This window comes from Ruditapes philippinarum, unplaced genomic scaffold (genome assembly GCF_026571515.1).
Source record: "Ruditapes philippinarum isolate M1 unplaced genomic scaffold, ASM2657151v2 ctg876_1_1_1_1, whole genome shotgun sequence".
Lineage (NCBI taxonomy): Eukaryota > Metazoa > Mollusca > Bivalvia > Venerida > Veneridae > Ruditapes > Ruditapes philippinarum.
Genome location: NW_026856968.1, coordinates 271,024 through 297,828, shown reverse-complemented (window position 1 = coordinate 297,828; position 26,805 = coordinate 271,024). Strand labels below are relative to the sequence as shown.

Below are 26,805 nucleotides of genomic sequence, written 5' to 3'. Positions count from 1 at the left end.
CTATGAATGAGAAAATTTTTGCTCATAACATTATTCTGTTAACAATGTACTTTCTATTATATATTCTAAGTATCATTACTTTGTGTTTTATTTATCTATTTGCATGACGATGTACTATGTACAAGTCTAAATAAAACGTATGTTCTGTTCTGTTCATTAAAATATGCAATATAATATTAATATGATAATAATACTAATTATAAATAACTAATAATAATGATGACGACGATAATGATAATGGTGATGATAATAGACCCTATGATGATAATAGACCCTATTTGCTATGTCTATTCAAAACGCATGCGCGCGACGCCATAGACAGGAAACACGTCATCGATGTGATGTCCATAGGTACAGCTTCTTATTTATGTTGTTAGCAACTTCAGAAATAGTCACATTGATTCAAAGTGAAGAATATGCTAAATTGACTGCATGGAATTTACGGAAGGATTTTTATAATAACTATTGTACTACTATAAATTTCTTTAAAATCGAAATCAGTAACGGGACATGGTTTTAATAAACGATTTGGTATTTAAATGACATGTTTCAAAATTTGACAAATGATCAATTTACAACATATGGATCTGCATGAAGTACATGGTTTCATTTATTTGTAAATAAACTACGAAGAACTCTTTTGTATTAACTTATAATATATTAATTCCTTTAAGCGCTTTACCAACTAACATTTGGGAATTAAAAGCGGTATTATTACCTCATCCACCCATCCAGGCAGAAGAAAAAGAGCCACTGGAGAATATCTTATTAAATTAATAAATATGTCAACCAAGTGTGACGTGAGAATATCACTACCTTCAATTAAATATTCATTTATAATTTCATCACTAGATGCCGCCTTTCCACGCTTAAGATCTTTGATCGCTCTATATACTTCAGAGCTTTTTACAACAGCATCCAGTTCCTGAAATATAGGGTTATTCGCAGTCAGGTTTTCACTAAAGAATTGCTTGCTGTTTTCATCAAACGTAATATTTTTTTCTTGTGAAAGATTCTTAAAGTACTAACAAAATTGTTCAACAGATATACTACCCCTTTCATATCTTTTTTCTTTGAAAAGTATTTCCAAAAGTCCTTTGTTTTTTTCCTCGATTTCTTACATTTTTACATGTTTATAATTATTACATTTTGATTTCACAATCTTTTTCTACAAACGCTTTTTACATAGAAGATTAATCCTGTTTTCATCAGTTTTAAATTCATCCACAGAAAAACACGAATGTCTTCCGATTCTTCTAAAGAATAAAGTTTGTCAGCACTTTTTGTTACCCGAGAAACAAGGTCTTACCACAGTTTATTAATTTTAATACCCATTTCTGATACACTTTTCTCTGCAAGTTCTAGCTTAGAAAGTCTGCTATTCATTTCATCAAACTTTGCACTCATAAATAACATAAGTTCTTCATTTGTAAAATTGTTACCAGACTGGTTTTGAACACATGGAGTTGGAGAGTATAAGTGTTGCATATTCATGGAAGTGATATTGTTCATAGTTGACCATTGTGGTGAACACTGACTCACATTGATTTTGATGATGTCATGTATTGCTGGGGGTTTAGATATCTTTCCTGTTATCCGTTGTACATTCCGATTGACAATAAGAACTGTTAAAAACTTGATCAGTTGACCCTTTGTCCAAATTTAACAATGTTAGGTACGAACCGTTCTCAACTTGTGAATTGTCAGCAACCAAAGAATGATGACTTGAAGTGTTCATATATTTCCCGCTTTTTTCTGTTCCTTTGTTCCCCTTGTTAATTTTGGTATTTCCCCTATACTTCTGTTTTTTTCTTTTCTTTTTGTCTTTATATCCACCCATAACAAATTTTAATCCAACATGAAAAAACACTAAGTCTTATAAAACACGATATGTAAAAATGAATTCTAAATACTCCGTATTTTCGACACAAATCGTTACATTATTTCTCTGCAAAAATATACGACTGACAACCTTTTCTGACCTTTGACTTCTACTTGTTATGTGCGATATATATGACTGATTTTGCAGTATTTATCACCATATTTCTACTGCGTGACTAACGCATAATTAAGGCTTATTTTTGCATTTTTGACATCTTTAGTAATTTAAATAAAAAAATTGTGTAATGTGTAACTAGAGTTAAAATATCAAAGTATCATTGTGAAACAAATGGAAAAACGAAGTCAGCTTCTCTATATCTTAGTAAAATATTTTTTCTAAATTAGAGTTGCAATATTCTTTTTAAACTGATCATTTCCTCGTCTTTCCATTTGCACACCAAAGACAGTACCTACACATGTATCTGTTTTTTCACGTCTTTCCATATGTACACCACAGACAATGGTAGTCATAATTGTTATTATTACCACTCACTTTTTTCGTAATGCTAATTTCCCATAGGCCTCTGGGAGTTATTTTTACTGTTAATGCAAGTGTACCACGTGACTAAGAATGAATTTTGTACTGTTACATAGGTAACAGTATTTTTTAAGAGGTCACGTGGTCTATTTCCTTAATAAAATGAAATAAAATAGCCGCCATTTTTTTCTCGATTCATTATTATTTTCAACGTTAAACCCCGATAGGACATCAATTTCTCCAATTGCAACTACTCGGCCCTTTCCGTCAGTCTTCGGAAAAGGACCTCGAACACAATAATATGAATACACAGAACGGATGCGGTATTTCGGTCTAACCTACGCTAAGAAACTAAACATATAAACAAATAGTAATTTAATGCTTGGAGTTGTTGACAAGTTTATTTCCAATATATGTAGTAAAAGTCCACCTAAAATAAGCGAATTCATAGGTACAAAAGCAAATAGTACATTATTTATAATTTATTATTATGGTTGTTGAAACCGAAAGTACAAAAAACCAACCTGTTGACATTTAGTCGGATTTGTATAAAATTGAACATCAGTGGGCATACTTAAATTACAAATTGTTGTCAGACATATTTTCAAGCATAAGAGTACCGGGTCACACATTAGATGTCAAATATATACATTCGTTTTACATTATCTCCGTTTCTGTTTACATCTGACACCACGTGGTAGAACTACTTTCAATCCGTATTGTTTCCGAGGTTATTATAGATAATAGCCGAGGCAGTTCCGAATGCAATTTCTCCTTTGGAGTCACTATGACACTCATAAAATTTAGTTGTTTGAACCCTGGTGTGCTTTTCGCGTATAATATATCTTTTTGTTGAATAGTCAAAAAGTGAACATCCGTTTTCAACGGAAGTAATTGCAATGTAAATAATTATGTCATATGTGTCAAACTGGAACATGCAGACGATTTAAGCATGCAACAAAGGATTATTTAACAAATTTAATCAGTGAAACGTTACAGATAATTATGGTGGACATAGGATATCATCGTTATTTTGTCAAAACCATGCTAAGAATATTCTGGAAACAGAAGGATCAGAGTTCACAGATCATAACCGTGTAAATGGCTTAGTGTTTTGTTTCCTAAATAAAACCTAGCTTATTGTATGTTTATGATTGTAGATATCATCACTTGCTTAAAGAATAAAAGAAAAAGAAAACTTCTCAAGTAGGCCTACAGTAAAGCACACTTAAAACTTAAAAGGTAAGGACAGTTTAGTTATTGTTACTTACTTGTTTATTTTTGTTACAGTTAGATTTAGTTGTCAATTTCAGATCATCTCAGTATTTTTGTTCGGGGTAATAAAATAAATAACACATGGGTTTGTGAGTAACAGTAAAAATATCATCCCTCGTAAAAATACTGTTACCCTCGGCTACGCCTCAAGTAACAGTATTTTCCTCGGGATGATATTTTTACTGTTACCCACAAACCCACGTGTTATTTATATATTATCATCGTTTTATGATGTTCAAAATATGGAATTATTATTGTTTGGCAATATTGACCTGAGACCCATTAACTTTCGGAAGCTTTTACGTTATTGTCCGCAATTTATTACGATTTACTAACTGATTTTTAATGATAGGAAAGTTTCAATAAACATCCCGATGGCCTAGCGGTTAGTATGATAGCATAGCAATCCCCAAGTTGTAAGTTCGAAACACAGTAGTGGATGGGTCATTTGTTTAAATTCTTGTGCATTTTCTTTAAAAAATAATTACTTTGATACACATGTATATAGATGTACATGTTTATGTAAATTATCATAATTTCAATTTGTACAGTCGTACAATGGGTGCATGGTTGGCATGCAAAAAAAATCACCAGGATCATAGTAGTTAAGTTTCGCAAAATGTAATATTGAAAAAAAGTTTCATAAAGAGTCCAACATACAACGTTCAATTATGAACTAAAAGTCTTAACTCCTTATCATTGAAGCTATTTTGGCAAGTGTTGTGTCGGTAACTTTAAGTTATACATTAACCATGGATACTGTTTTGCCTGCCATACTTATGATTTTTACTTCGGAATCCGACAATTACCGACAAAAGGCCATTGATTATTCAAATGTCTCAGGTCAACATTGCCAAACAATATTATCATACTTTTCTCATGTTCAAAATATGTATTGTTTTGTCTTGTGCCGCCAAAATACTGTATTTAATGACGATAAACATTGTATATCTGTTACAGCCAAATAGAAAATAATATACGTACATATATAGACTGTAAGTGCCGTTTGCAATGTATAAGTTACATTATAAGTTTACTTCACAATATCAAACTTTTATATACATTTCAAAATTTAGCACGAATCTGGAAGCATACTTCTTTAATGGTTTTCATTATGACTTTATGTTTGTGATTATTATTTGTAACATAATATTAATTTATTACATATAGCTCGGAAGTAGCGATAGAGCAATTTACCGTATACCTCTGAAAGGGGTAGCTCTATCATTTACCAGGCCTGAATAAACAATCTCCCTTTGCCACCAGTTACACCACTAAAACGATCGTTTCTGTAATAAACCGTCTTCCTCTTTACCGAAACTTTCATCACGACCTTACAACACCGCGACCACGACCGTTTTTAAAATTTATATCCCCCGCTCATTTTATCGCTGTTATCTTAAACAATCTCTCTCACACTATTAAGGTCAAAACTAAAATTATCTATAATCTTTCTTAAAATTACGTTACAGTGTCATATAATTGAGGTATTGGTCATTGTCCCAGGTCTTATAGGAAGGTAAATCGAAACGTTTAACGATATATTCTAATGCCGTATCGACTTGTATTTGTGTAAAACTAAAACCGTATTTGATAATCAAACAATTTCTGATTTTATTAAACTAAAAATATCGACTCTATTAATTAAAAATCACATTGTTATTTTTCAATCGTTCAGTATTTTGAGGTTATTATACAATGTTGATTACAATACTGATTTCTATTTGACGAGAACACAGCTGTCAAAACTATATTGGACCGGGCGCTAGACAAGTCTGATAGTGTACAAGTCCAATATATCCAGTATTGTTTTCAAACATGAATTATCTTTTTATTTAAAACCACCATTTCAAGCATTTTGACAGGACTTTGTTACTTCAAAAACTATATGAATTCGATTTGATTTTTTGGAATGATATGCATTTGGTAAGCTATTTTGGACCTCTAAAAATGAAATATATTATGGAATATATTTTGACTTTTTGCACTCTTGAAATGAGGCTAAATTGATAGGATTGGATCACATAATGATTTCTTTTGAAACATCACATGGGGCAAATGCTGAAAGTGCATTGGTTATTTTTATAAGGTGTGAAATGAAAACTTTATGGACTCTGTTAAACCTAGGACTCGTCCGTACGATGTCTTCTTTCATTTATTTCAGGCCCACGTGCGATAAAGGTGTTCATTGATCATGATGAATCTATATTTACATCTGATCGTAGCGTGTCTGCAAGTAACAAGTTATGGCAAGTTCCTTTCTACCAAAATTACCTGCATTAGTTTTATCTATTAAAATTAATCTTTGAATTATAAATATTTTTGAAAGTTACAGTGAAACCTCTGTTAAAGACCAAATGGGAATAAACATCACCATGTGAATAAAGAAGACGTTTCAACAATCCCTTATGGATTAAAAAGAACAAAAGTACCTTCAAATTATGACCGATTGTCAATCAAAACTTCTGGCTTTGAAATTTAATTCAACTCGTTCAAAAAATTCAGTTTTGAACCTTCACTCATTCATGATCCGGTTATCTTATATTTACAGGATGTACAGGGAACGTGAAACAACGGGGTTTCACACCAAAAACCACTGTTCAAAGTAAGACTTTATTACGTTTTATACACCTATATGTTCATATTTGTAAACAATAAAAAAAAAATAAAAACAAAAGAAAAAACAACAAAAAAAAACCAAAACAATGTTCTCAGTCCGTGGGTCAGTGCACCCGTGCGTCCGTTCGTCCGTCCTAATTTTGTCGGGCGCATAAGTCGGTAGGAAGTGTACGTTGTAGGAACAATAACTTTGTCTTTATTTTGTTGAGTTATTATTCCCATTAACTAGGTTTACTTAAACAAAATATTTGAGCATAACTCCAGATGTACTTGAATGTTTTTCTTCAAACCTAATTCACTGACACAATTAAAACAAAATAGATTAATCACATATACTTTGCTATTCATGCTAACCTTCTCTTTATTGCCTTATTATTTTTCCACTTTCATTAAAACTGTACTTAGTATGCCCATAAATTCTAGGCATTTTAAAGGATTTCCTCTTACCATGTAAAGGTACAACCTTCAGGTAACTTCTTTATAGCCAGGGAATAACCATATGTATCATGGCTCTTGTGAAAATAGAAATCACGCTGTCTTATATAAATGTGTTTCACGATTGATATTGAACTTAATGATATTGGACGCGTTCTCGCATAATATCAAAAATACCGTACAGCAAAAGAAAAAGGATAATGCCACAGAAACACAACAAATTAAAAAAAAACTAAATGTCACGTGATCGATGAAGTCTTGATAACAAAAGAAGATCATTTCACAAGTAAATTATACTTCCTCTGGCGCTATCCAAATAGCCAGGCACGTTGTAGTTTGGAATATCAAACCCTAAGTTAAACTCCCATCCATCGTTGACAGTCATATCCCCCGCTATTGCTGTCAACGCATTGCTTTGGTAACAGAAATTTGTTCAGAAATTTATTCGATACTTCTTTCCCTTTCCGGTGGATAGCTACAGAATTACAAATGACGGATTCTTAAAAGGTAACAGCTGAGACACTGTGCTTGTTTTGTACTGATGCAGTTTTACCCAGTGACTGTAACGTCATAACAAAATGTGGACCACATGAGGTAAAACAGACTATACATTAAGTTTGTATGCTACTAAATCTAGATTTTGTTTAGGAAATAGATTTGCTAAAAAATCTATATAATCTGTGAATTACTTGTCATAAAACTTGTCTGAATTGCCCAGCAAGGAATAACCAACCATTCATGCGAATATGTTATAGAGAATTAGGTCTTTAAATTTTGTGAATTTGACAATAAATTTTCAACAGTATTATTTAGTTATACATGTATTTGCCTGAATTTTATTAAGTTATTTATGAGAATAAATGAAAGTTTTCTCAAAATGGTCTGAATCTTTTTTGATGGTGGTGTGTAGTTTAAAATTAACGAACTTGGTTTGGGAAGTGAGAGCGACTGATTTTTATTTTGGTTTAAATTTATTGCTTTATTATTTGTACTTGTACTATATCGAATAAGGTTTATGTCTGTTTAATGTCTATTTTAAAACATGTTATTTTGTATTAAAGAGATGTTATGTTAACAGTTACGTCACTTCAATTGGAACAATCAGATATAATCTGGGATGTAAAGACTCGCAGGTAACTTAGCTAAATTTAGTTTATACAAATTTATTATAGTTCGATTATATTGGAAGCTATTAGCTAATTTAAACACTTTCGAATCCGTTCTTGGAACCAACTAGTACTATGCAATGAATGTAAAGTTTCTTGCTCAAGGAAACAACGGCTTGACAAGGTTTGAACCCACACGGTCAGCAATACTTAGTTTGCTATTCCGACGTGTAAACCCCTCGGTCATGCCGCCACTCTGAATTTGTGATTTATATATTCACTCAACTAAATGTCTTAACGTTCATTCTATGAAAAGTTTATAAACTAAATTTTATGATGGAAATCAGTTCAAAACAAACTCTTTCAGAAGACAACTGGCTTGTAAGGGAGATAACTAGTATAAATATGACCAAAATGACATGCCAGGGTTGTCTCCCTTTTAATAAACTGCATCAATGAAATATAAGATCTCGTATAATGAGGATATTCAAGCTTTTTCTATAAATAAAGGATATATTTTCATCGAGTGGTGAAAATGAATAGTTCATGAGTGACGGTAGCAACGAGTGAAGTATGATAATTTTCATACCACAAGATGAAAATATATCCTTCATTTATAGAAAAAAACTTGAATTTTTTGTTAATTATAAACATTTTTTTTTTATACAAATGTATTTCATGTTGAAGATTTTCGCTTTAATTTTGTGTATTTGCTGAATTTAGAAAACAAGTAGTCCGGCAAGAAACCAGTGAAAATACGGAAAATATGTTTCAGTGCAGTGAAAAATTTTTACTATACAAATACAAAAAAATGAAAATACGCATTTTATTTCATCAACATTTCTCAATATTTCATTTATAAGAATATGATAAAATACATGTATATACACTCAGCTAAACGCTTAACGTACATTTTATGAAATTCCTTTGTAGGAAATGCATTTTATTCATAATTGTATAGTCTGCATTAAGTTATTTGTACATTGTAACAATAAGAAGATATTTCTACGAAAGACCTGTGTGGACATTTCAACTTCATGAATTCCCGATTTCATATTCGAGAATTCACAATTTTGACGTTGTGAATTCACGTTTTCAACATACGATATCCATGAATTTTACGATTTCAACTTCATAAAGTTACGATTTAATCGTCATGAATTCACGATTTCAACTTTTCCAAATCCCTCCAGAAGCGTGCACGTCGCGGAGAAGGCACACGGCAGGTCAAGGTCAAATCATCTCAAGTACTAAAGGTGATTTGTTTACCTGTCGTGACTAACTCTGGAGGGTGGCGCTAACAAGAGCCGGTTTATGTCAACCGCCTGTTTGCAGCCGTCACGGAACTTGATGCTTTTCCGGTATTGTCTTTCCTCCATCGAACGAAGTACAGGACTTAGGAAGATCGGCATGAAAAAGACGTCCCCGATGAGACTTCTAGAGTGGACCGGCATGGACGCTGAGATCTCGGACATATGGAATTTCCGGCGCCGAGCTAAAATAAACCTAATACAACAAAGATTTCAACTTATTCAACTACGCGATTTCGCGTTTTGAGCATCACGATTTCAACTTCACGAATACACGATTTCAACTTCACGAATTTACAATTTCATCTCCATTAATTTAGCTTTATGAATTCATGTTTTGAATTTAACAATTTAATATTTAAGAAGTTGAATTTGTGAAGTTAAAATTGTGAATTCGTAAAGTTTAAAATTATTCATGAAATTGTGAATTCATGAAGTTAAAATTGGATATTCGTGAAGATGAACACGAGAGTGCAAGGATTTTGAAATGTCACCACCGGTCTGTCGTAGATATCTACCTTAATCGTTTCAACAAATACGAGAAAAACAAAGGTTATTTATATTACAATATTCTTAGAAATGCGACAACACAATTTTAGTTGGCAGACGAGAGGAACCATCTGGTCAAAATACATTACTATCACGTGACAATTCCCCACATTCACTGGGCGATGACGTCAAAAGAGCGACTGGGACTTTGATATGCGGGGAATGTTGCGTAGGAGAGTTATGCAACAGTGCTGGGTGTGGGAACACTGGTATATTATATGTCATATTATTACATTTATTCAATTTAAAAGTAAAAATGGATGGGTTTCCTAAATAATTAGGAACTTACTTGAAAAAATATTCCATCTTTCCAAAAACGTTAGTCGGTTTGTTATCTTACAGGAAAGAATTGTTCCTTATTGGCGGGATTAGAACTTTCACATCGGTGACGTCAAAGTGGTTACAATTTCAACGATTTTAAACACTTAATAAGTAAAAAGTCCATTTATCACCAGTAATTTAGCCTTTTACGAGAGATGAAAATATAAATAAAATAACGTGTACATTTCAAGTTGACGTAATCAAGATTATCCTATCGACGTATACAAAATAACAACGTCATGATGTGAAACGTGTCTGGCATATTCTTAGCAAAGAAAATCAAAAACAAAACATGTCATTTATCACATAAACAGCGGCACAGGAGTGTAATAAAGCCATTTAATAAAAACGATATTACACTAGACAATATTACACTAGTGTAATAGCACTTTGACGTCACGTCATTTGCGCTATAAACACAGCGTTAAAGCGCGCTAATGTTAGCGTTACACTATAGGCGCGTCAAAGAAAAATGACTCTTTTTAACAATTTACCGTTCTTATTTTATGTATGTGATAAATAGAATATTATATTCGTGTAGATTCAATACTAAATTTATTGAACGAGTTGAATAAAAGAATATTATGCCCGCCAGAGGCTCGCATAATATGATTTTATTCAACTCGTTCAATAAATTTAGTATTAAACCTACACTTGTTCAATATCCTCTATTTAAAAAACTACAAACAAAACATATTGATCACTATGGTCTACATAGCGCACGCTGTCGCACATTTCTTGACGTCGTTGACGTCGCGTCATTTGTATTTTTAGACGCCGTTTACTAAATAGGCGACATGTGTACCATACGACTATCATGCTTTCATGCTTTTTATACAAAATATTTCACTCGCTCTCGATGGCTGGAAAACGACTGTAAACAATTGCTGGTCATACAATGTGACAATAACTGGTGGCTGCACGATCGAAACCGCAATTCTTCTAGGTTTTTCTTTTAGAGTTATATATAATTTAACATGTGACGCAAAATCTTCGTGCGCCACATATATGTTACTATGGTCATAGAATCGCATTGCAATTTTTAATATTTTTTTTCTATCTTACCTAATTAATAAAATGGTCCGATTTTTTTCAATATGTAGTTTACTAAATTTAAATCACCTCTGTCTGAGCAACAGCAACAATCTACGTTATTTTAGATCATTCCTCGTATATGCATAGCTATCATTTGTTGTCAGTTGTTCTTTTCTGAATCCATTCAATTTCACTAATACAGGATTCCCAGCTCAAAGAGGCCCAATTTGCTACAGTTGTCAGGAGCAAAACGGTACGAACGATTGCAATAAATTAGCCGTGTGTGGTCGAGATGAGGTGAGTTTAAGATAATATTATTAACATCTCCTTGTTAGCGTTTATGTTATTAGTTATGAAGATTTTATACAGGTTATATACCACCATATAACCGGTCAGGAAAATATTTATAACGAATTTATAATACAATAATACAGCAAACTTCCTTTTCGGAGCAAAAAGTAAGATTTCTTTATTAAATAATAGCAACCATGTATGTTATTAGTTATAAAGATTATAAAGTTATATCGCCCTATATAAACGGTTGTTTGTAAATATAGATCGAGTCGCCAGGCGAGGGTTATATTGAAAACAACCGTTTATATTCGGTCATATAACCTGTCAGAAATATTTAAAATGAATTTATAATACAGCAAACTTCCTTTTTAGAGAAAAACGTGAGATTTCTTTATGAACTGACCTGACAGCAGCCGTGTATATAAAACTATATAATATATAATTATCTAATGAAAAGTGACGTTACAAACGTGCAGATTAAAATAACAAAAAAAAACAATGTAAACGTCATGATTATCCATTGAAAAGCGACGTTACAAACGTGCAGTATTATAAAAAAAATACAACATATAAACGTCACGATTATCCAATGAAAACCGACGTTACAAAACGTGCAGACCCGAAATATTCAATTTTAATGCAATATATATTGTCTTGTCTGTCAATTTTCTATTCCGATGGGTGCATGATATGGATATTTTCATAGTAAAACATGGGAAATAAAGAGATATTTTCAGTACAAAATGCACCAACGTTAGTTTGATGACTTACGTTTCTGACCCTTTTTTAATGAAGAAGAAAATATGTCAAAGATGACAGAAATGATGTTAATGTCATGGTATCAATTGGTTAAAAAAACTCAATACCCCACCCAGTTGCGAGTTTAATGATGAACATGCTCGAAACCTTTGGAATAAGAATATATTTTAGCTTTTATTGGACTATTTGTACACATCAAATTCATTTAAATTACAATAATTATATATTTTACTATGCTAATAAATATCATTGTAAACGTTATTGTTAGAATGTACGTAACAAATGATTATTTTGTTTTATGAATAATTATCATTGTTAATTGAAGGTCTGCATGCTAGTTGCAACTCAAAACCCAATGACGCATGCGCACAGGTATCAGACAAAATGTGAAGGGAAACAGGTTTATCATTTTGTTATTTATCATATCATTTTCGAAAAGTTTTATTTTCGAAACAACTCCGTAAAAGCAATGAAAATATTTTGCTCAGTTCAGTGTAGTGAGGTATCGGATGTGACATTTTACTTTTAAAATATCCCCGTACTGCCACTTTCCGATCAGCAAACAGATTTTTCTACAATAACTGACAGTGAAATTATAAAACATTTTTTTTTTCTTTTACAATTCTACAAATATCATCGTTTCAGCTAATAAATTCAAAAACTTTTTTTTTAAACTTTTAACTGAATTATTATTAAGTATCAATAATAAACCATTACTGACCCCTTTTTCAAATTTTCACTGCCACTTTTCAAATCAGTTAACAAAGTATATACTGTACCACATAAAAAAATGTTATACAATGTTAAAATATAACCAGTTATGTATTTTGAAGAAATTTTGTCTAAGTCAACTTCAGATAAATTTTAATAAACATTTTTAACTTATTTATGATGCCAGTTTTTAATCTTGATATCTATTTGCAGTAGTAAAGTAGTGACAATTGGGGTATGGAAGTAAATCTCAATTGCAAAAACCTGTAAAAGCAAAAATCACTTGATTTTTTCCTTCTAGTGACTGCTTACTGAAAAGTTATCCGAGAGAATGTTTTATTTTGACTGTTGCTTTACTGACGTCTTACGTTCCAATTAAGAATTGTGCGGTAAAATATTAGCATATTAAGATTATAGCTTTTAAAGTGCAGTATACATTATGACTTAATAATAGTGAAACAGTTGACCAACCTTATACCCATTTCTGCAGACTGACAAAAAACTGAATCTGTAAATCAAATATATTTAGAAAATTATTGCGATTTGTAACTGGGTACAGTAAGGATTTGTGGAAAAGGTTTATTTAAAATATTTTGAACTAAAATACTGTTGTTTTTTTATCGCCACAATTGACATAGTTGCTGATAAATGTAGTCCAGTAAATACAAGATGTGCTTACAGTTTGGTTACATGACATATAAGGTCAATTTCTAGAGATGATTGAAAAGTGGTTGTGATTGAAAACTGGCAGTATGGGGATATTGTGGGGGATATTGGTCAGTTACGTCCCTTGATTCGGCAGGTGCTCGATAGGTGGCGCTTTTGTTGATTTGGTCTGTGTTAGATAAGAAAAAACAAACTTCAAGATTAACATAATGCAGATTATTTCATTAAAAGTTGATACAATGGCATAGTTATCATCAGCTGTCAATACGCCCGAGGATATCTGCATACAGGACCAAATTGAAGACAGCGCCACCTATATTACTTAGCGGGACAGATAATCGAGCAATGTTTGCCATTTGTAAGTTTATTTATCCATTAACATAAATAAAGTAAAATGTTTAATCTATATTAATCTTTAGATAATCAGTTGATCGGACATTAAATTCATCTATTACAATTCAGTTTCAAAAGTTAGAGGAATGAAATAGTGTCATGGCAACATAAAACATTCATTTGCTTCATTTTGTGTCTGACTGTAAATTAATCATCTAGAATAGTGCATTCTCTCTGTTTAATATGTATAGTCCACCCTCAACCATACCGCCCCATAGACTATATACGCATGCCAAAATTGAATGTTTCGCAATTCTTCATGTTATAGACTTGTACTGAAAGAATAACACAATTTTCTATTCAATTTATAAAGAGATGTGAAGACGAAATGGGCCGGCGTCAGACGCCATCGTTATCTATATTTGGAAGGAAACGGGCGTCAAATACAGGTAAATACATAAATACACGTATTGGCCAAAAGTCAGAAAAAAACTTTGTTTTTGAATCATTTTAAAAGGTATAAGGATATATTTTAAAGAGAGTGTGTAATTTGATATGTATAATATAAATCTACCTTCTTTTATTTGCAGGTATCAACTGCGAAGTTGAGTGTTGCAGCGAAGATTTATGCAATACAAAATGCACCCCGCGAGGTAGATAATACATTATAAAATGAACCCCAATAGGTAGATAATAGAATAGCTCAATCGGATTGAGCTTGAGACATTGTGGGTTTGACTCCCGGGCTGGCCAACTAAAATTACTATCCAGTCTTTCGGATGCGACTTTAAATCGAGGTTCCTTGTATGGGTGCTGAGACACTTGGCACGTTAAAGAACTATGAGAATCTTCTGAAATTGGGGGCATCTTTCTGTATTCAACTCCATGTGTATATGTATTCTACACCATCCTCCAAAATATAAAAATGCACTTATACTCTTCTAGAGGACTCGCCCATATGGGTAATAGGTGGCGAGTATAAATAAACTCAAATACACACATGTTGATAATTATCAAAAGAAAATCTTATATAAAACACTGTTTCCCTTCTTAGATTTGCGCTGTAAGATGAACTTTTACGAGTTTGTCTAGTTTGATATGACTGTTCGATTGGCTTAAGGTGACACCGCAGTCAGTTATCACTAAAATAGCTTAAATGAGATTTTTTAGTATATTTATTAACCTTTTCTGAATACATTCGTAATTTAATTTTGGAAGCAGTTTGTCCAGAAACTATGTTTTTAAACGTTTTAAAACGATACCTATACCATTTTTATTCGCTATGCGCGTATCCTGTCAATTATTGATAACGCGCCGCCCCTTATTGAGGCATTAATGAGGGACATCGGATGTTACATATATCCATGATTATCCGGTTTTTTTTGTTATTTGGGGACTCCGTGGCCGAGTGGTTAAGGTCGCTGACTTGAGATCACTGGTCCCTCACCGCTGTAGGTTCGATCCTCAATTGGGTCGAAATCTTTCATGTGAGGAAGCCATCCAGCTGGCTTACGGAAGGTCGGTGGTTCTACCCGGGTGCCCGCTAGTGCCTGAAATAATGCCCGGAGGGGCACCTGGGGTCTTCCTCCACCAATAAAAGCTGGAAAAAAATCGACGAAAAAATCTCGGCGGGACGCTCTAGGATGGCCCGACTTGAGTGTACGGTCGCCCATATGGGCTTTCCGGCGGCGACCTTAAATAAACGCATTAAAAAAATTGTTATTAGTCGATACTACTACTCGTCATACTTGTATCATAAAAATACTGTACATCTTTCAACATTATTTCGGCTGCCATTTACGAGTAAGTAGCCTTTTTATAAATTAAGAAATTGTCGGCCAATATTTAACAAATAATTTAGCATAGCGCTAAATCGCACCACCATGAGATGTAACTGCCAATCTATCCATAATGTGTGAAATAATAATTTATTTATCCAGTAATCTGATAGACATTACATTGAGTTTATGTACTTAAGTACGGATTCAAAAGCTTTCTTTACATTCAACCTCATTTTCTAACAATGTCAAAAGAAACAGACAACATTTTTATGTGAACGCCTATGTATGACGAGTGTCAGGTGTCCCTCAGAAATTTCTAAAATATTTTTACGATAGCCTTCTGATGGTTAAATTTTTATGAATCAATAAAAAAGATATGAAAACATCTTTTCAGTGTACGCTTTGAATTTATTGTTCACTAGTAAATCGAACACAATTTATTGTATGTCCCAGAAGAAATGCTATTCATAGATTAAAATTCAGTATTAGTAAAGTCAAGAAGATCATATTGATCGAGTAATACCTTTTATTTCTATTAAATTATGTCAAGCATTTATATGAACTGATCGGACAAAAATATATAATATCACGTTCTTATTTGCACACCGTACCATGCACGGACTTTAAAAGTCTGTCAGGAGCTCAGGTTTTCGTTGTTTTAATTTATATTTTAACAGAATTTCATACACGAATACACAGGCTAAGTGGCACTGATTTTTTTATCCCCACAGCAGTATTTCCCCCCACCGAGTGCCTCAAATTTTACCGATAGACATGTGACATGTGCTACAGATACTAGACGGACAGTAAATCACGTTAAGATTTGAAGAAATTTCTGCTATAAAAGTTGTTAAGAGTATGTTACCGCATTGTGTCACCCCCTTTGCTGCGATATTAGGGTGTTATACAATTATTGAACGAAAAACGCTGAGAGAGAACAGCCGATTTTTGACACTTCGCCTGATGCGCGTCGGACTAACTTTGAATCGGCATAACTTTTTTTTAATAAACAAGTAATATACATGCGGTTTAAAACAGAACAGAACAGAAAGCACATGCAAGGGAATTCATTTACGGAGGGAACCGTGTCAGAGATTTTTGTTTGCTCAATCAGCGACTTAATTATCTTTAATGGCTTATGTATGGTGAAAAAAGTCGCAAAAAATGTCTGACGTTACGTAATTTTTTTTGAGAAAAGATAGATGTAATGCACAAAATTTAAATAATATATTTTGAAAATAAAATTGTTTACATGACATTTATTATGGTATACCACGGAAAGTGTCTGTTGTCTTACTTGCCCACGTCGTTTCAGATACGTCCGTCTGTACTGGATTTGGCGCTTTGCACATACAGTCTCTTGATCAATATCTTACAAAGTAAGTTATCAGTTTTGAACATATTTCTTATTGCATTTTATTGAAATTTTGATTTCGCCATTTTTTTCGTTTTTTCCGAAGAAATGATAACATGCTCTTTTAAGAGTTGTAATATTGTCAAATTTTTAAAAACGTATTTTTTTATTTTATTTTTTTACATTAATTCAATTGGAGCATGTCAAAAACTCATGCAAATGATAAATGAATTACATTACAATGTTTCTCACGATGCTTAGTCAGTATTTATTTTTATTGGTCATTTTTTGCAAGATTAAATTCTGCACAGTAGTTAATGGTTCAGACCTACATACGGTGTTCCGTTTGGACTGGTGCGTTTTCTCTGAGAACGGAAGCGCGAAACATGACAATACGATGGTGACAATTCGGCAGTACGGTGGTGAAAGTTCAACAGTGCGATGGTGTCAATACGACAGTGCGAGGGTGTCAATACGACAGTACGATGGTGTCAATACGACGGTACGATGGTGACAGTACGACGATACGATGGACAAACACGACAGTACTATGGTGACAGTTAATCGTACTGTCGTATTGTCACCATGGTACTGTCGTACTGTCATGTTTCGCGCTTTTCGTTCACAGAATAAATGCTCTGGCCCTGACGAAACACAGCACCTACACTAAATGATACATTAATCTCGACAAAATATATTCGAGCCACGTGTTTCCAGGTTATTCATTCCGATGGAGCTCTTTTAGTATGTCATCTTTATAGATGTATAGTCCAGAAAGGTTTACTTGAAACTTAAATATGATAATTTCATCGAGTGTTATGAAAATAGGAATTTTACGATTGACGGTACCCGAGAGTAAAATATGATAATTTTTAGATTTTTCGTACTACAAGATGAAAATAAAACCCGTATATAAAGCTGCACGCGTCCAGATGGGCTAAAAATCCCCTTTTCTGTTTCATAACAATAATATAAGTATAAAAATGCAATTATTATTAAATAGATTTAAATTTGTGTATTGCACTTTTTATAACAGGAACTCAACCTATAGGTTTCCGATCGTGTTACCTGGAAATTTCGGAGACTATATTTTGTATAAAAGTACAGCTCGAAAATTTCAGGTAAGACAAACTGTCTGTCCTTTTTTGATAAGTCCAAAATTTGATGCAAAAATGAATAAATGGGTTTAGTTATTTTTGACCAAAGAGAATGCCTTAGTTTAAAAACTCGCTTACACATTCCGTATATATACTACATTTACCGCTACTGGTATACGGTATATAGCCTGGGTTACAGAGGATTTACCATACACTTAGCTGGATCAACGACTATGGCTAGTTAAATCAGTTTATTAGACGGCTAGTAGATATCCATTATTCCATATAGCAATGGGGGAAAATTTTAGACTTGATTTTGTGCATTTTATTTTGTTTTAACGAAATCACATTGTTTTCAAATTTTCAAATAAAAATAGCTTTTCTTATTTACAACACGTCCTAGAGCTTTAAGGGATTAAAATAAACGTTTAACTGAAATGATAGTACCATGTTTAAATATCCTATATCTAATTTTATCTACCTAATAAATAACGTGCCAATGAGCCAGTCTATAGTCGATAGTTCTAAAACTTAACGGTTGAGAAAGGTAACGGCTGAGGCAATGTCACTTCATTTGCTCCGCCTCTGTTGAAATTCGGCTCCGCCTTAAATTGTCGCCATATTTAATATGATGCTCCGTATGCTAGCATTTAGTCTTCGTTGACGGGGGGACCAGGACAATTATGATCAATATAACTTGACAAATCATTAAATTACAAGTTACACAGCCTAAACCACGCCAACTATCAGAGAGGCGGTTCTCCCTCAACCCTAAGCTCAACACAGACCTGACTATAGTCAATACGTATTAAAACTACCACATAAATACTTTCTGAAATAATGACGTAACAATTGACGTCACGATAAAATAACACAAATGTTCTTTAAAAGTTCACACCGTACAATCAAATGGGCAGACAGCTGTTCAACCATCGACAGCCGTTCATTTAAACTGCCGAGAATGAGGCGTTAGGGACTTCGGATTTATTACTTTATCTTACGAAATTAACCGATATTTTCCGATTTATTACGACTCGTTATCCTTTACTAATTTTGTTCTTTTTCATCTAGGTTCAAATAAGAACAGAGCCATATGTGCATTCTAACATCAGTTATGCTATCATATGTGCAGCTGCAATTCAAGAAAATAATGATATCATCATCTTCAAATACTTGTGCCATGGTCCGGGTACACCAACAATATCAATACCTGGCAAATTGACTGCAGGAACGATCATCCAATCTTCACATGCCCATACACGGGTAAGCTGTATCATGTTTTTCACATAACCAAAATATGGCACGAGTGAGAAATGCATCCTAGTCCACGTTTCAAACACCAAATTACCTATAGTTTACAACAAAAATGAATGAAGAACCTATTGTCCGGCTTTTCGAGTTGGATATGCGGATTAACTACCTAAATTAGTGCTGTGAGAAAATTGGATATTTAATATTTTCCTTATATTTTTTCCTTTTATCTTTCAATATTTGATTAACAAGTATATACCGTGTTCCAGGTAAATATTTACCAATTCTAGTGGTATATAACTGTCCATTGCAGCTGAGCTAATTTTTCTTTGTATGTCATTATCACTTTATCACATTGTCATGCAGTTGAAAGATCCGAGATTACTACCGGTTCGGAGTGGCAGAACTATATTTGGTTTTGGGGATCTGTATCAAAATTCTCGCTTAAAGGATATTTACAAAATTAACAAGAAAATCTTTATACGGCTTTGAAGTAATTTACTCATACTGACTAAAAGCGTTGACATGTATGATGAAAAAGTAATAAATACTCGAAAAATCAATCTACAGTAGAAATAATTTATTAAAAAGACCAAAGTCTAAAAATTGCATCAACTAAAATATGAAAATATGCTTGCTTCCATACTATTTTATGACAATTGAAACCTACGTTTTGGTGAATACTGAATGCACTATCATGTAATTGCGAATTCCTGTTCCTTGTGTTCCTTTCTGAACCATCAAAGCGGCATATTTTAATATAAGGACAACGTATTTTGCCCGGCGTTTGAAAGAACATTCTTTTGCTAAAAGTTTGGTATAAATCTGCCTCTTACATTGTCGACACTATTTCACAATAAATAATTGATTTTGATCAATACTTTGTGAATTTGACATGTCTTATTATTCTTTGGAGAGGTTATTAGACCTCTCCACAGTGTTATTGGCATCAATTTTTGCGTATCAAATTGAGGCTTATGCATCGCATTTTAAGCCTTAAATCATTAGAACCAGCTAACAAAAATTGCTAGGCGCATACTACGCTTCAAACATATGACTGAACTTAGACGAGAAATTAACATCGAAGTGAAACAATCGGTACAAGGAAAAATCGGAATATACAATTTACGTTACTTAACAGTACGAGAAATGGTTATTCTGTATAAATATATACAACCATGCATTATTATATGACCGATTGAACCATGTACTGAAACTCTGCTGCCCTGAACCGGTATGACTAAATTTCCCAAGGCGTAAATGGCACAAATTGTGCTCAAATTTTAATTTCTTGAAATATTGGGGTTGGAGGCATGCAGCTTTTATACTGTTAATTCCAATTAAATGATATAAACATTTTTTATGTAAATCTTATAATGTTTATTTAACATACTTTATGCTGGGAAAATCTCTGTTGCAGAGGAAATGTTTTAATACACTTACAAAAACATTAATAAATATTTAATAATAGAATTTTAAATGAAATTTGATTTTGATACTACTTTTAATATAATTTTATAATTTAGCTTCATAACATAACATAAAGTGTTTCCTTTGTAGAAAAAAAATCCCTTCTGCGCCTTTCTCCGACATATAATTTTTCAAACATTAAAAAAAATAAAGTGTAAAGCAAACTTTCAATATAATACTATACAGTATTCAATATATACATGTATAATAAATTCTATTTTGTTAATTAATTGTAATTTATAAACATTCATTGTGCATTTTATGCAAAATATCTCCAAATATTTTCGATTTAAACAAATCTGTCACAGCTGCAAAAGATCTCTCGCATACTTCTTTTTAAAGAAGCAAACTTGAATATTTAGTGCTCGGTAACTATTAATAAACATGTATATACAAAATAATACCGTTGTGTGGTCACCGCAGTTTCTGTACGAAATCTTCCGATGAGAGGCGAAATGTGAAAAATCTCGCCCCTTCACAGTTCGCAATGGTTAGACTTTGTTTTAAATGTTTATGATTTATACAATGTCAAATGATCAAACATGATCCACAAAGCATCAGGCACCGAGCTTTATTAAGCATAAACACTACATAATGGAAATAAGCGAAAGCTAACATGCAGTTATCACGCCATGCGAGCAATAAATCATAATTATAAGTCACACTTTAACAAAATCCATCGTGTAATTGTCGATGTACAAAAGGATGTAGGAAATAAAAAATAGTCGATTTCTACAAAAAAGGAATACAAAAAAAGAACTAAACTGTAACTAGTTTGTATAGAGCATGAAGAATGGTAGTTTATACATATAAGGTATATGACGTTTAAAAGCCAGTACGATAAATGGCCTGTGCAATTTCAAGAGTTATCACTTAATAAAAGAATTAGTCACTATGCAAGTTTGAATGAAATAGTGCAAAATGGAATCAAGCATAATGCAAAGTATAAATATCACAAAGCAAGATGGAATCAAGCATAATGCAAGCTGCAATGCCATCAAGCAAGATAGAATTTATGCATTAATTCTGTTCCATAGTTCCATAGCCTTGTGTGTATTTGTCTTCTGTTTTTTTTTATACTAGGTACATATTCCTGTATTTGTTTTCATCTACAAATTACGAAAAAAATGTACGTATAACGTTTGAAATGTTACGTTATGAAATTATCTATTTTTTTCAGTTTAACATAACTTTTAAATCCGGGGCAGCAGTCGTTATTCAGGGTGGCAGCTTTCCTCGCGTTTTCATACGTTCTGCGATACAAGATTATAATGCTACTCTAGGTTTGTGTGGAACATTCAATGGAAACTAGCACGATGATCTTACACGTCCAAACCACCACGTAGATAATTTTTCAGACCCTCATCTGCTTCCGGATTCGTTTGTACATGCATGGAGGTAACAGCTACTAGGTTCATTAGAATGAAAAACATATTTAAAAAAAATCATTGACATAAGTGTCATGTTTTAGACCTATTTCGCTTTTTCGAATATTAGACCTTGCCTGCGTAAAAAATGAAATTTTGGGATATTTCTTTACATATAAATAAGGCCAATGTATGACGTCTTTGATGATACTTGCTACATTTATATTTAGATAATGTCGACTTCGTTTAAAAGAAATATATTGGCATTCTGAATATGCTTTTGTTTCTGTAAATGAACGTGTTACAATAATATAGAGAAATATGTTTTTATAAAGAACACCGCGAAGTCAGCATATATAAACACTCAATAGTTAACCAAAACTTAAACCAACATGTACAAACAGTCAGTATGACCTAAACTTTATTAAACATATATAAACAGTTAACAGTGTACCTAAACAAGCATGTTTAATCAGCCAAAAGTTGCCCAAAATTTAAACAAGCATATATAAACAGTAAATAGTTGACATAAATTTAAACAAGCATATACAAGCAGTTAATAGTTGACTTAAACTTAAACAAGCATATATAAACAGTTAAAAGTGGACCTAAACTAAAACAAGCATATTTATTTTCCAATGAATTCATAATAAAAAAAAACAAGCATATATAAACAGTCAATAATTGACCTAAACTTTAAGATCCTGTATCATAATTTTTGTGTCGCATTAAAAAAGGCGACATATAGGGGTTACTTTTGTCGGCGAGGTCGTTGTCAGCGTCGTTGTCGGTGTCGGTGTCGTCCGCGTCCACTTAAGCTTGTCCGGAGCATAAGTCAGTCTTTATAAGTCGGACTGACTTCATACTTGGTATGCATGCTTCTTATAATGACCTGAAGTGCAGTGCACAAGAACCAGTACTCTGCACTTCTTAATTTTTGAGTTATAGCCCTTTGTTAATTTTCATACTGTATTTTTGTCCGGCCATTTCTCCTAAAGTAAAAAAGCTATGGACTTGAAACTTCATAGGACGATTGATCTCATTAGAAAAAAAATGCAGTGCATAAGAACCGGTACTCTGCATTTCTTATTTTTTGAGTTATAGCTCTTTATTAATTTTCATACTTAATTTTTGTCCGGGCCATTCTCCTTAAGTAAAAAAGCTATGGACTTGAAATTTCATAGGATGATAGATCTCATTAAGAAAAAGTGCAGTGCATAAGAACCGGTACCCTGCATTTCTTATTTTTTGAGTTATTGCCCTTTGTTAATTTTCATACTTTATTTTGTCCAGGCCATTTCTCTAAAAGTATGAAAACTATTGTCTTGAAATTTCATAGGATGATAGATCTCATTAAGAAGAAGTGCAGTGAACAAAAACTGGTACTCTGCATTTCTTATTTTAGAGTTATTGCCCTTTGTTTATATTCATACTTTATGTTTGTCCAGGCCATTTCTCCTAAAGTATAAAAGCTATGGTCTTTTAACTACATAGGATGATAAATCTCATTGAGAAAAAGTGCAGTGTACAAGAACCGGTACTCTGCACTTCTTATTTTTGAGTTATTACCTTTTATTAATTTTCATACTTTATTTTTGTCCAGGCCATTTCTCATAAATTATAAAAGCTATGAACTTGAAACTTCATAGGATGATAGATCTTATTGATAAGAAGTGCAGTACAAAGAACTGCTGCTCTGCACTTTTTATTTTTTTGAGTTATTTTCCTTTGTTAATTTTCATATTTCATTTTTGTCCAGTCCATTTCTCCTAAACTATATTGTTCACAAAGCGACACATCCGACTCGCGAAGTTCTAGTTTATGGTTTTATATCATAAATATGATGCTCAAATTAAGATTTATCAATATTTTAAGTTCCAAAAAGTATTATTTATAAAGATATTACCGAATTTAACAGTTCATGTAAATAAAGGGAGGAAATTAGAAATTTGTCTTCTATAAAGTTAAAATTTTCAATAAGAAATTAAAACATATATTTCAATGATTATATATAATGTGCACAAATATGTGCAGTACATATTTTACATTTTCTTCGATGTTTGAAAATTGTTTTATAAGCATAATTATATACATATATAAAATTTCACTTTAGTGTGGCAACAACCTAACCAGGCCGCAGAGCTCAATCGGTTAGAGCGCGAGACTTGTAATCCCGACATTGTGGGTTCGATTCACGGGCTGGCCAACTAAAATTACTAATCAGTCTTTCGGATGAGACTTTAAATTGAGGTCCCGTGTATGAATGCTTAAATACTCGGCACGTTAAAGAACCAGGAGAAGCTTCTGGAATTGGTGCATCTTTCTGTATTTTGCACTATCCTCCAAAAATATAAAATGACTAATACTCTCCTGGAGGACTCGCCCATATGGGTAGCGAGTATAAATAAACTCAAATATACTAACGTGCTAAAAATTTTACAATATATATTAAAACAAGTATATATTAACAGTAAATAGTTAACTCTAACTTAAACAAGGATAAATACACATAAATATGTCCGCAGTTGCTTGTTTTCAATTTTTGGCAATTGTTGAACGCCATTATAAGACCTAATTGAAATGGCACGAGTAAAACTTAAAGAAAACGTTTATTCACAGCACGAGGCATGTCATATTCTGAATCAATGAAATCTTACAGGTTATTTATAAGGTTTTACAAAATATGTCTGTTTTATGTACTACCAGAAACGCTGCAATTTTGAAATGACCGCCATTAGAAAAGAGTTTCTTTTTTTTGCGTAATAACCTTATAGTATGAGTTGAAAAAAAAGATTTGTTTTAAACAAGCATATATAAACAGTCAATAAATTGTTTAACTTAAACCAACATGTATAAACAGTTATAGTTGACCTTAACTTGAACAAGCATAATATAAACAGTCAACAGTCAATAAATTATTTAACATAAACAGTTATAGTTGACCTTATCTTAAACTGGCATATATAAACAGCCAATAATTGACCTAAACATTTACAGTTAATTAATAGCCTTAAATTTCGTAAATCCCCACACCGCTCAACACTCTCTTTACTGACACAGACAAAGACAATCTTTCCTAATTTCTTATTTTGCAAAAGAATTTAATATACAATTGTGACCAAACAACATCATTTTTAAGAATAAAATGTAGATCTGTTTTTCATTCCCTAACACAGTTTTTGAATTACACGCTTGCGTCGTAACAAAAACAAATGTTGTTTTTATTTCTGTTTTGAGACAGTTCCAAATCAATAGTGTTTTAAAATAAAGAAAACCTTTCATTCCAAAAATTGATTCTTTGCAGTGTCCTTCTGGGTCATGTGCTGTTCCTGAATTTTATATATGTATATGAGGGGTTGGGGTAGGAGTGGTGGGTGCGTTCATTAAATGACGCCCTTCCATGCTGAGTTGTGTTCTCATATTTTATTGAAATGATATCAACAACGACCTCTTTGTTTGCTTCTCTTTATCAATTTATTTTACAGAGTTCCAATTGGACAGTCTCTCTTTGATCAATATGGCAGAAAGAAACGAGGGGGCGATGGCAAGGAATAGAAGCTTTCTGAAGGTGACGTTTCAAGTTTTGTAACACAATGTAAAGGATATTATCTTACTTTGCCAAATTTAGAACTGGTCGATGCTTTTTACTTATCTTTTTATTCATAGATACGTTAATATCTAAACCGTCAAAGACGTATATTTTATATATAACACATGGGTTTGTGGGTAACAGTAAACATAATCCTGAGGAAAATACTGTTACCCGATGTGTATCAAAGAATACAGCTCTAGTTTGTTGTCTAAAGCTTTACAGTTAACTGGTTTACAGAATTATTTAGTGACGACTGTCAACAGATAAAGGCATTCAAAAGGTTAGATTTTAATAATTTTGAAAGAAAAACAAATTCATCGTTGTCGATTGGGTTTCTAAGTATAAGAATGCTTTGTTTGTTAGTTGGAGAGACGTATCGTTTTGATTAGTTTCTACCAGTCCTTCTGTGTGGTAGAGTCTGACTTGAGAGACTGCCAATTACAAGAAGTGATTATTTTTAGCCGTCCGTATTAGTGTGACTATTTCATTACTAAGTTCTGTTAGTATTTGGCTCCTTGGTAGTATTTTTTGCGCTTATATATTACTTTCTTTATACCTGTTGTTAAGCATGGAGCATGCTTTTATAACCGCTTATAACCCAAATGCTTACTTGTCTCGTTAGAATGAATGATTTATATAGTTCTAGGAGTTTGTTAGTAAGAGAGGAAGTATAGCTGTTGATGGCATCAGTTCCATTGGGTGTTGCTAATCATGTTTATTTTATATTTCGTCAAAATAGTCATTGATCAATAGCATATTTATGTTAACATATTTTTCAGTTGATTGACACGAGAATCATGCAATTAAGCCGACTGGACGGAACTTAAATAATCTCGGTTACTCGATGTATATTAACAAAATAAACATGTAGACCTTTCAATTGCTGTTATGACAGTCGTCAAGATTTTAATCCCACTTAATAACAACCTCACTTTTTTCGTAATGCTAATTTACAATAGGCCTCTGGGAGTTATTTTTACTGTTAATGCAAGTGTACCACGTGACTAACAATTTTGTACTGTAACATAGGTAACAGTATTTTTTAACAGTATAAAATCTGGTCAAGTGGTCTATATTCTACATAAAATGAAATAAAATGGCCGCCATTTTTTCTCGATTCA

At 32.6% G+C, this 26,805-nt stretch overlaps 1 protein-coding gene and 1 long non-coding RNA gene across 2 annotated transcripts; both read left to right on the top strand.

Moving 5' to 3' along the window:
- Positions 1-5,551: 5,551 nt before the first annotated feature.
- LOC132748313 (uncharacterized) lies at positions 5,552-18,245 on the top strand. The gene is made up of 11 exons (XM_060737886.1): positions 5,552-5,560; positions 7,196-7,282; positions 7,750-7,821; positions 9,682-9,862; positions 11,212-11,306; positions 12,388-12,462; positions 14,146-14,221; positions 14,363-14,425; positions 16,869-16,932; positions 17,944-18,028; positions 18,192-18,245. The coding sequence occupies exons 1-11, from the start codon at positions 5,552-5,554 to the stop codon at positions 18,243-18,245; spliced, it is 861 nt and encodes a 286-aa protein (XP_060593869.1).
- Positions 18,246-19,079: 834 nt separating this feature from the next.
- On the top strand, positions 19,080-26,564 carry LOC132748305 (uncharacterized). The gene is made up of 4 exons (XR_009628236.1): positions 19,080-19,267; positions 21,906-22,123; positions 25,578-25,660; positions 26,464-26,564. It is a non-coding gene; the product is annotated as an uncharacterized LOC132748305 (long non-coding RNA).
- The last annotated feature ends 241 nt before the right edge of the window (positions 26,565-26,805 follow it).

Bases quoted from the DNA above. Each gene is read 5' to 3' on its own strand.
- LOC132748313 (XM_060737886.1), top strand. The intron at 9,863-11,211 runs GTATATTATATG...TCACTAATACAG, and splicing joins TGCTGGGTGTGGGAACACTG to GATTCCCAGCTCAAAGAGGC. The intron at 14,222-14,362 runs GTAAATACATAA...TTTTATTTGCAG, and splicing joins GAAACGGGCGTCAAATACAG to GTATCAACTGCGAAGTTGAG.